The sequence below is a fragment of the Falco naumanni genome, chromosome Z, assembly GCF_017639655.2.
Source record: "Falco naumanni isolate bFalNau1 chromosome Z, bFalNau1.pat, whole genome shotgun sequence".
Classification (NCBI taxonomy): domain Eukaryota; kingdom Metazoa; phylum Chordata; class Aves; order Falconiformes; family Falconidae; genus Falco; species Falco naumanni.
In genome coordinates this window covers 83,636,526-83,648,342 of record NC_054080.1, presented here as the reverse complement: position 1 = coordinate 83,648,342, position 11,817 = coordinate 83,636,526, and the positions used below count along the sequence as shown (strand labels likewise).

The 11,817-nt window shown below is 43.1% G+C and overlaps 1 protein-coding gene across 2 annotated transcripts in view; it reads left to right on the top strand.

Moving 5' to 3' along the window:
- MYO5B (myosin VB) overlaps positions 1-11,817 on the top strand; it is a 147,415-nt gene that overhangs the window by 103,855 nt on the left and 31,743 nt on the right. For both annotated transcript variants that reach the window (XM_040580477.1, XM_040580476.1), the window contains exons 21-23: positions 458-697; positions 5,856-6,095; positions 10,805-10,889. In XM_040580477.1, coding sequence (XP_040436411.1) covers positions 458-697; positions 5,856-6,095; positions 10,805-10,889 — 565 coding nt within the window. The remainder of the gene's footprint in view (positions 1-457; positions 698-5,855; positions 6,096-10,804; positions 10,890-11,817) is intronic.

Sequence of the window (11,817 nt, the reverse complement as noted above, 5' to 3'; positions counted from 1 at the left end):
CTGTTAATGGCTATTTATTCTGCTAGCTGTGGATCTCATGGGTCTGAGTACTGGTCCCACTTGAGCCTAGATGTCCCCCATCCCCATTGAGTCTTCTGCTTGCCAGCCAGGATCATACCCCCCATTTCTCTGGCCTGACTCTAAAAAGAGCAGCATGGCTCCTAAGGGAGGACTGGATGTGTCTTGCCTGCATCAGTTGAGCACAGTGCCTAGAGAAACCCCCCAGGAGTGGGGTTTGAAGCAGTTCTTCCCATCTATGAAAGAGGATGTGAAAGAACAGCCTCTATCTCCCGCCGTCGCCCCCTGTACCTACCAGGACATTCCTTCTTGGAGGAGAAGCCCTTTCAAAGGCAGATTGGGAAGTGCTGAGTGCCACGTCGCAACCAAGCTAGGGCTGCTGCTACCTTTACAGGTGACTTTTTCCTTTGATTGTCCCGTTTCTACCTGTGTTTTGTAGATCCTCGCGGAGCACAAAGCCACCATCCTCCAGAAGTACACCCGCGGCTGGCTGGCCCGCACTCGCTTCCGCCGGGTCAGGGATGCTACCATTGTTCTGCAGTGCTACTACCGGCGCATGAAGGCCAGGCGGGAGCTAAAGGCACTGAAGATTGAGGCCCGATCAGCCCAGCACCTGAAGAAGCTCAACATTGGCATGGAGAACAAGGTGGTCCAGCTTCAAAGGAAGATCGAAGAGCAGGTACGTCCTGAGCTGTGCTGGGACAAGCATGCTCCTGCTTCAGCTTTGCCTCTCTTCTGTTGTCCTTCCCAGGAAGGATTTTATCTTCCTGTGATGTCTAGGAAGGATGTCATGGTAGCCTTCTGCTACTGCTGGCCAGCCATTTGTAAGGGACACTGCCGTGGAAGTGCAGATGCACTTGGATCTTGGGTCTCCACCTTGTCTGAAGAGCTTGCTCAGTAAGCTGCAAGCACTGCATTGTAATTGTTGTGAGAACTGCCCAGAAGAACTCGGAAGAGGAAGGTAAAATGGCAGTTTTGAAAGGTGTTGCTTCAAAACCCAGGCCAGCTCCATGTGAGATCCCAATGTCAAACAAGCTTTGGGCTGGATTGTTCCATTGTGCTTTCTGCTTTGCAAGCACTGAGGATGCAGTGTCTGCCACAGTTGTTTTCTTTTACTGAACTGTATGTCTTAGGAGTCATGTTACTTAGAAGGTCAGCAGTAAATTGGGGGAATACTCACTTTGCAAAGTAGTTTGAGCATATTTGTGTTACTAGACATAACAACTGTGCAGAAGTAAGCCATGATCAGGGCTGAGATGGTACCATGGAAGCGACAGATGCCTGTGCGAGTGACTTGATGGTCTTACTGTGACTACTTGACCACAGAGAGGTCTTCATCAATTGCTGCTTGTCATTAATGAGCTGCAGAATAATAGTTTGATTACACATGCAGGAGGGTTTTCCCACCTACTAACGTGTACAAGTTACTCTGATAAATACCCTCTACGTTGCTTCCCAGTGCTGTACAAAGATTTCAGGGATGAGTATAAGAAAAGCTGAATAGGGCCCCATTGTATCCACCAATATCAGTGGGGAAATTCATATCCACCTGTATCCTTAAACAGCCTTTTTACGGGCAAGAGAAACGTTCTCTGTAAGTCAGGAGACCTAGTTATTTGTAATACCAGTTATTAGCAATCGTAGTTTACCAGTCTATATGGGATGTTGACAGGGATGCTTGTATATCACACTTGGTTTCCTTGCTGCCTTAAATCTCTCCCATCCCTATGTGTATGTATGACACAAGAGTTCCTGCCATGAAGATGATGAGAAATGACTCTGTGTTGGCTCAGATACTGCAGAGTCAAGACACCCAGGGATTTGCATTACTGCTGGCTGCTTTCATTGCTGTATTAATTGGCTGCAAAGTGTGCACCGCAGTAGAGTCTGACTTTGAAACTGCAGTGTTTCAATTTAAAATGCCTGATTGCATCCTTAGATTTTGCAGACAAGCCATAGCTTAGGAATGGAAAATGTTGAGCGTAAGGTTTTCTTTATATATTAGAAACCTGTTTGATATGACCCTTCGTCTGGAGGGTATTCGGTTGGATTAATTAGGATGAGTCATTTCAGGTCCAGGTATTTGAGCTGAACTCATGCAATGAGCGTGAGCGTCAGTGTTAGGTCTGCTGTCTGCTGGAATTGGCAGTGGAGCAGCAGTATTAATTTTTCTGATCCCCCTCCCCCCCAGTTCCTTGCCATTTACTGATTTACTGCTAGGAAAAGTGCAGGGGTGGAACAATAAAGAAAAAACAATCTTTGGTTAATGTTGGCTTTCCTGTTGGGACTTACGAAAGCAGCAGAAAGCTCTACTTTAGGGAAGGAGGCATGGAGAGCTTTTAAGTAGGCAGAAATAATGGGCTGGAGCTTGTCTTGATCTCCCTGGATCTCTGCACAGACCATTTTAAAGGAGTTTGCTGCTTTGTGTGTAACTTCTGCAGGAAAGAATTACTGCTCTGTATTACTCGCTGTAGTCTGTCCAGTGAGATAATTTCAACCTTTGTTTCAAGACTGACAGGTTTCCCTGGGATGCTTTGGAAGTGCTAATAAGAAGTGCTGTTCTAGTGGAATTTCCGTTCAGTACACTGAGTTTTTTTCTGGCAGCAGTGAATTTGTTGCACCGTCATTTCCCAGAAATATCTTGATTTCAGTCCTCACTAATCCATAAACACAACCTTTCAAAATGCCAGTGAAATTTGTAAGAAAAAAAAATCTGCAGGTAACCTGGAGAGCAGCAGTTGTATTGTTTTCTGACTAGCCATGAAAGAAATGCTTCCATTGCAGCTGCTTTAACTCATGCATGAGTAGAGAGATGCGATACTCCCTGTGCCCCTGGGGAAGAGAAGATCTTTCTTTAAAAATATTAAAACCTATTATTGTATGTCAGCTTCATGCACTCTAGTATCCGTAACTGGGCCTATTTAATGCAGTTTCTAAATCAGGTGATGTATTTTTTGCACATACGAGAAAGGTTTAAATCTGTTTTGCTGCGAAATATCCATACTGGACCACTTTTATCTATCCATGTTGGGCCACTTTTTTCTTTTTTCCTCTTTTCAGTTAAGTGAGTTTCTGTGAATGTGTGTGTTGTAGCTGTGTGAGATGCTTTTAAGGCTGTTACCTAATTTAGTGTTGTGTTCACGCAGCCAATAATTAGACTCACAGTGAGCTCCCTACACTGTCTCTGCAAGCGGCAGTATCTCTGGGAGTGTTTATTGTGACTAAAGCTAGTTTGGGTACCAGCAGTGATGAAGTTGTTGTCTCTGCAAAATAAACTCTAGATTGCTTCGCAGAGCGTGGGTTGGCACCGGGACTGTCATAGCTGTGCTAGGCTGGATAATGATTTAAGATAAAGCAAGTTCAGGTTTAGTGGGGTCTGTGGAGCAACCTCCAGCTGCAATGGAGACCAGCCATTTTGGTATGAGACACTAAATGCTCTCTCCTGTCTCTAGCAGCCTATAACAAGAAAAAATATTCCTGTGCATTTGTCTTGTATCTGGGTTGAAATCTCAGTTGGCTGATGCTTAAAATTATATACATAAACCTTGGGACACAAAGCCATGAAACGTTGTGTGTCGGAAAACGAGCAGAGACTGGGGGAAGCAGCAGAGTTTCATGAACCAGAATGATTATTGCCATTCTCTATAAAGCTTTTCTCTCTGAATGGTTCTCTTTGGAAATGTCTTCAGTCATGCAGAAATACTAAGTCCTTAATACTGTATGAATGCTGAATTTTTATGTTCACTAATAATTCTTTACAAGGAGCAAAGGAAAAGATGTTAACATCCCTTATTTACTTGTTTTTCCATTTGAGATGTCTTTATCTTGCTTCAGAGTGCTGAGACTGCAGGGAGAGTGGTGTGCTTCGGGAGGTCACCTATAGAGGGGCCACAAGGATGGTCGGAGTGATAGCAGAAGAAACAGTCCTGTGAGCCACATTAGGAATCTAAGAGACTAATCCGGAGTATGGGTGGGGATTTTGGTATTTGCCCACTCACCATGCATTTGTACAGGGGCCTGTCTGGTCTGGAAGAAGCTGTGTAGACCTAGAAGATAAAGTTATCTACTTTCATGGTTTTTTTTCTTTTTTTTCTAGGCTATAAAATTCTTTGAAAACTAACTCTGTTGTACAGGAGCTATTGGGAGCCTTTGACCCCATCACAGAGATAGATCATAGCTTTTTTTTTTTTTTCATTGAAACTTTTTCTTGCTTACTTGACTCCGGTGAACATCTTGGAGGAAGAAGCTGGATCTCAGGATGTGTGACTTTGCACCTTTTCTGCTCATCCTGACGAGTCAAAAGCTATAAATGAGGACTTCCCTAGTCCATTGACTTTTTAAAATGATACATTTGTGTCTTAAGACTCTTGACTTCTGGCTTCTTCACTTCAGCTTATCTTGGCCTCCACATCAGCTAAAAACTTCAGGACGGAAGGAGCATTTTCACATGAGCTGGTGTAACAATGCTGGTTACTAAAGCTCTGAGAAACAGCGAAAGGCTGAGTTCATAGACTCACCGAATGGTTTGGGTTGGAAGGGACCTTAAAGCCCACCCAGTCCCACCCCCTGCCCCGGGCAGGGCCACCTCCCCCCAGCCCAGGTGGGTCCCAGCCCCAGCCTGGCCGTGGGCACTGCCGGGGACGGGGCACCCACAGCTGCCCCGGGCAGCCTCTGCCGGCGCCTCCCACCCTCACAGGGAGCAATTCCTTCCCAGTACCCAGGATAAATGTCCCCTCTTCCAGTGTAAACCCATTCCCCCTTGTCCTATCGCTACAGGCCCTTGTAAAAAGTCACTTGTTAAAAAAAAAAAAAGTTAACAGACTACTGTGACACTTACCTGGTCTGAACAATGAACTCTTGTCAAATGTTTTCCAGCAAGACCAAGAAAGGCCCAAACTGGTATCTGTGATACATAAGTAAAGTATCTACCAAAGCCCCGTTCAAGAAAGGAAAGCCTTTTGAATCTGTTGTACAGTGAGTGATATGAGCCCCGGTCTTTAAAGCTGTATTAAAAGCTTTCAGAAAGGGAACTCTAAAAACCAGACTACATGTTAAATTGCAAAACAGTTCATTTGCTCTCATGATTGTCTCCCTGAAGTTATCAAAGCTATGTCGTAGGCTCTTTACTGAAGCTCTTGGTCTGTTGTGAATGTCGTTTCTGGGGCTGGTTAATAATGATGCTGTTTTATTAGTCACTGTGTAGTCCCCATTGACTTTGATTTGAACCACAGAAAAATCAAATGAGGCTGCTGAATTTTAAGGTCTCAAACCTTGGGAGCAGATCCTTGCTAAGTGCTTTAAAAGGGAAAATCTGAGCAAATAAAGAGGTGATTGAGCTGGCACATGGCTTAAAGCTGGGATTTAGGGAGCTTTTTGTGCTCGAGGCTGCAATTATGCTACAACTCATTGTCACCCCAGGTTCCTGCAGGCCTAGGAGACAGGAATAAAAGGATAAGCTGCAAACCTGATGTTACAGACAAAATTGCAAACCAATTGCATTAAGCAACATTGTGTGGAAGCTGTAATATAAGTAGGATTTTTGGTTTGGTTGCCAGCCGCTACCAAGCATTGTTTGCCTTTGCTTCAAGGTTTATTTAAAATTTAAATTAACATCAATTTAACAAATGCTTGTATAATTGTTACCAAAATATTATTGAGCTTTTGTCACAGTTTGGAATTGTCTTTAGCTTTTAGCATTTTCCTGGAAATGTTTGTTATTGGAAGTTTATTACCCACCATGTTCAAGGATTTTTAACGGTTACTTTTGTAGTGCATCAGGTGCATGCATTGATCTTGCTTATGGTCTGTCTTTCTTCTTTTGGGGATGTTGGCTGCAGAACAAGGAATACAAACTTCTGAATGAACAGCTCTCTACGCTTACGTCATCCTACTCCTCTGAGGTGGAAAAGCTGAAGAAGGAACTGGCACAATATCAGCAGAGCCAGTGGGGTGACAGCAGCCAGCTTGTGAGCTTGCAAGAAGAGGTGGGGCACCTACGGCTGAAGCTTGAGAAAGCCAACAGTGAGAGGAAGGTTATGGAAGACAGCTACATTAAGGAGCAAGACCTATTGAGAAAGGTATGTCTGTTTGTCACATCTCATGTTGTGTAGGTCTCCTGCAGGTGGTCGTACTGGTGAAAGTACGTAAAAAAAATAGGTCTGAAGGGGAAAGAATTATACTCTTTAATTCAGATTTTTTTTTTCCTTTTTGTTAATGAATGCCCCTAAATTTTGCCTTTGTAGCTAGGTCACAGGGCAGCAAGGGCAGGTGGATATCCCTGCAGGAGCAGCGACTGCCTCATGTCAGGAGGATGCCCCATCTTGATGCCTTTTGTACTGCCAGCCATGAAGAAACTCCACAATTCCAGTCCCATCTGGAAATAAGGGTGGTTAATAAATGTGGATATGCAAGAGCGTTGTGTACATAGTGATTCCTCACAGTATATAGTACAAAACTCTGGAGAAGGCTGTTGCCGATGCTGTAAATATTAGGAAGATGTCATTCCTCAGCCCGGCCTGGTATGGGACGTGAGGGCTTGGTCTCTGCGGTGCAGTCCGTGGCTGTTGCAGCTGGTTGTAGTGGTTGGTGTTGTAGGCGTATGCAGAGTATGACCTGTGTGAGGACCAGCTTGTCCCACCCAAGCAGAGGCACTGCTCGAACACGAGTTAGGCTGGTTGTTGTGAGCCTTTGTAGGGTTTGGAGATGTGATGCAGACTAAACACTTTTACTTTTTTTTTTCCTCCTTCGTGCAAACTTCTATGCTTTCTGGACCTCTTGAGGTGGAGGTGGTCCAACATTGCCACTGTTGTATGAGAAAGTGCTCTAGTGGAAGAAGCAGGCTTCAGAGTGTAGAGTTTTTTTGCAAGTAGTAAAAATGGACCTTTTACCCTGAACTTCTTTTCTGATCAGGTTCATTCTGAATAACCTTCATGTCCATTCTCATAACCTAAAGCACTAAGGTATGGGTTTAGTTTTCTGCTGCAAGTGCATGTGACTGCTCAGGTTAAATCTGTGATCTTTCTTGTGCATCAGCAATTGAAATGGTTTCTTTAATCTGCTGTTGGAAAGAATTTAGGGCTTTTCTACTTGATACGTTGCAGAGAAAAAGCTGGTTTGCAGCTGTTACTCTAGAATACGCTTTTTGTGTGACAACCTGAAGATGAGTCACTTCTGGAGATTAGGGAAGAAAAGGTCTTGGATTAGCCATGTTTTTATTATGATGGAAGAATGCCCAGATGGGGCTCTTCTATGGCACTTCACTCAGCAGCACCTGCCCTGGCCAAGCTCCTCTTGGGATAAGCCACCAGATGGTGGGTTTGGGTGCAAACCTGTGGGAACTGTGTGGTCACGATAACTTAATCTGAATAATTTAGTGCAGATGAAATGCATTTTTGTATGTGCTTCTCAAAAGGGCGTTCAGCCTGTACCCATGTTGTCTTCTGGCTGGACCAAGAGTTGTCAGAATAGCAGTTACTCTGCTCTTTGCACCTGTATCGTACCCACACAGAGATGTATGAAATCAGTGAGTTTCTTTTCTCCAGCACCAAATTAGAAGATCCTTTTTGGCACAGGGCTCAGTTTATCAGCTGGCTGCAGCACAAGCTTTTAGAGCCTGAAAAGATGCTTTATTTTGAAGGTGATGCAGCTGGGGAAAAACCGCTTTGCTTTGTTCTTGATTGCAAATCCCCTTTGAGCACTCTCTAAAAGAAAGGTTGATTTAATGACCAAAGAAATGCTTTCAAAAAGCATGAAAATAAAGCAAGAGCTTTCCCTTGTTGTAGAAGTGCCTACAGCAGAGCAAATACTGTGCACTTTACCATGACAATAAATGGTTTAATTATAAAACATTTCTACTGAGCAGTGGGGGCTCCCGTTGCTGACAGCAACTTTCAGTAGCTCCCTTCAGTTCCTTGTCAGTGGGAAGATGGAGAAGACCTGTTCCCTTCCTTCCTTCCTGTTTAGCCAAAACACTTTCTGAGAAAAATTCTGGTAGAGATTTTTGAGGAGTTCTAATAACCACCAAAATCATGAGAAGTGTCACAAAACTGTATTCAAGTGAGAAGCCCTTTTTGCTTTCAATATCAAGATGGCAGTGGCTGTGGTGGGGATGCGTTCGCTCTAGAGATGATACTCAAAGTCATCAGACACTTCTGAGTGAGACAAATGACAGCCTTAAATTTTATCAGCTTCAGCTGGGGCTGCAGCTTCTGCAAATTTGTATTAGTTATGATTTTGTTACTGGAAAAAAAGTCCTTTAATCTCTTCCTTAAAGCTTTTCTCTCTGACTCCTTAATTTTAGAATAACTCTTCTTATTTTAAAACATCAGATCTGGGTGAGTACAAGCAGCTCTTCTTAGGGCTTTTAGTAGCACCTAATCTTTTCACTTGGTGAGCTAAGGTGATTCAAAGCCTGGCCAGGAGTTTTATTTGGAAAATCTTAAATGCCATCATCTTTCCTCACAAGCTTAGGGGGACAACTGCAGCCAGATCTCGTAAACAGGTAATTCCAGTGTAACATTTCAAAGGGCTAAAGCCGTCATGAGTGCTCACTCAACACTTTCCATAGAAATCCTTCAAACCAGGTGCTGTTGCATTTGAAGCATCTTCAAAGATCTGTTTCTATGGCAAGGTGAGCAAGGGGTACAGAAGGTACCAGTGTAGGTACCAGAGATGGAGTTTGTGCTGCTTGACTGTTGTGGAACCTGCTCGGCTTGCCTCTGCCTGTGTTTAAGGGACTGTTTTCATTTTCATTAGGTTTCTGTTAAACACAAAATTTGAATTGCAGCTTGTTTCTGTTTCACTGGAAACAGGAATGCGATAAACAAGCTCAACCACTTGCAATCACATCTTAAAAACATCTATACCCAATGTGGATTAGAAATTTTTAAACCTGGGAATAATTGCAGATTCTACTGAGTCTTTCAGTTCTGAAATACCCCCCAACACAGTTGAAAATACTCCAAATTTTTGTCTAGTTTTGTTTTCCAACCATCATAGCTTTGTCCTTTGGGCTGAAGGGTTCATTATCAGCACCCATTAAAGAGAACTGGTAAAATAATCCCATTACCTTAACTCATTCCATCAGGGAAAAGATTTGAATTCCTCGCTGTCCCATTGCAGTGCAGGTTTTCCTTCCCTTCTACCACTCTTGTAGCTTTTTCACCTATATTTTAAGAATTCTTCCGAACTCGAAGACACTAGTGCTAATCTAATGGCTGCATATCTACTGCAGTATTTATTTCAGTGATGTACGAATGAGGGAATGTGATTGGTTTTGGTACAGAATATTAAAATCGTAGTTCAGTTCAGAGCATTTAAAAATACCAGTAGCTCTGCATACCTTAAATTGTGTTTTCTTCACTCTAATTGTTATCTCCAGCCTCCAACTTTCCTATTACATATATGAGATGCAGGAGATTATAGTCTTGTGGAGACAGCTGAAGCAAATGAGCAGATCAGAGAGCAAGGGGTAGTGGGGTCTTTCAGTTTCTGTGTGTGGGATATGGCTGCTTCGGTCTTGACTTACAGTAAAATACTTGTTCTGCTTTTATCTTCACTGTTTGTATGTATCTGGTATTTGATAAAATTCCTTGATTTGAACATGTTGGTGTGGAAGACCTGAAGTCTGTGCTAGGAATGCATGCCAGCTGGGCTCCCTCTAAATTTTGTATAGTGGTGACAGCAAAATTATTACTCTTGAGCACTGAAAACTTTTATTATGGTGTGTACAGTGGTGTTTATCTTTGGCATCTTGCGATTCTTCTGTTGTGTGTAGCTGTTTTCTAAGCCAAGCCTAGAGGATGTGATGCAGCAGCTGTAGGGATGACATTGTGCTGGGGTGATGTGTCAGTTTGTTCTCCTGTCTGACAGCAGCAGAATCATCCTGCTTCACCGTAGCACCATATTTCACTTGATAATGTGATGTTTTTGTGTTCTGAGGTAACACTGTGGAATACATCAAAATTCCTGAGGATGAACAAAATTCCAGGATTGGTTGCTGTCAGCATCAGTCCAGCCTTATAGCTGTAGCAAGTGGCCTTGCTTCCCTTCATCTTTAATAAAGAGGTAGTTAAAGGAGAATAATAGTATTTTGCAGGGTTTAGTTTCTGTTCTCACTAATTTTTGCTAGGCAACTGTTGGTGTTAATTATTACTTACACTCCTGTTTTATTACCAAAGGCCCCAGTACATGCCGTGCATCACCGTGCTAGAGGTTCTGCTGTAGTGTGAAGCATTACAGTGACAAATCATATTACATTAATTGGGTACAATACACATGAACCTGGAAAAGCCTGAACTATTTAGTGTTGTTGCTGGCATTTGTAGTGTCCATCTTAACTGCTAAGTGCTACGTTGCTCGAAACGATTAGCAGATTGGTTTTTTTCCCCTCCCAACAGCAGTCAGTGCTGTGATTAAGATAATGATGAAGCCTGTTGAGTGCGGAAATAAACCTCTGATTTGATGACCTGATCACTTGTAAGAGTTTCATTCCTGCAGATTGTGGTCACCATATCCAGCTGCTCAGTGTTTTACGAGATTCTGTTGAAAACATGAATTTAAGGGAGAAATGCACCCAGGGAAGAGTTAGGCTCTGTTGTTTCAGCACAGTTCTCCTGCTCTTCAGCTCCTGATGTACAAAGAAGAACTGGCAAAGCACAAGGGGATAGATCTTTTAAATGGCAAAGAAAGCCCGAACAAAGCTCCCTGGCTCCAGCCAGGTGAAATGTAATCCCTCTGCAGAGGCTCTGACCTGCAGCAAGCAGTAATTCTTTGCCTTGTTTTGTAGCTCATATCCGACTTGGAAGAAGAAAATGCTCTCCTGAAGCAGGAAAAAGAGGAGCTTGACAGCAGTATCCTGCGTCAATCTGAAGGTAAGAAAAAATGCTTATAGCATCATTATGCCTCCACTGAGCGAGGAGCTTAACTGTTCTCCCTTGAAGGTTGTTTTTCCTGTGTGCTTTTCCTACCTTGAAAAGTGCTGATCTTCCTGCAACCCTTTTCTGGTGGTTTTTGTCACTGTTTTGTTGTGCAGGTAGCTCTGTTCGTGCTGTCCTGCTGGTGGATGTTCAGACAGCGGCTGGTTTAATTGGTGAAATATGGAATAAAGTACCTAAAAGGGCTTTTTAGTTTAGCTGTGTTGCAGCACTTGCTGCAGGCAATGTGGGAGGCAGAGGGGGCTGCTGGGAGTGGAGGGTAGAGAATGACAGTGTCCCAAGACTGATGAATAAAGGATCCAAGGAACTGCACAGTTAACAACACTGAGCTGTGACAAAGGATTTCTGTAACGTGACAGGAGTCTGGGAGTGTTTTTTAAAGCAGACACTTAGATGGTGAGGCGTCTGTAGAGAAAAGCAGTCTGGGAAAATCCCAAGCCACAAAAGAAACTCTCATGCGTGTATTGAGCTTTTGTATTTTTTATCATCCATTTTGGCTTTGATTTGGTTACAGGATTTACGAAGAACATCATGCATCATTCTGTATTGTGTATCTATCAGTGCTCCATGGTACTCGTGAAGTACCTCTTGCTCTCAGCCCAATGTAAAGGAATGAAAATAACATGTTAAAAAGAAAATCGCTGCAAATGTTTCTTTGTCTCTTACAGGATGCATTCAGAGCATTGAAGCTTGGGGGAAGCAAGTGGAAGGGTTTGTTTGGTGCTCACCCATTTAAAAGGATGCATGGACTATATTCTCATGGTTCCTTAGAAAGAGGAGGGACCAGATTTGCTTCCAAAAAGAAGTCTGTAACAAAAAAAAATAATTTATTTGGTTGTGAAATATTTCGAACCCCCACTGTCTT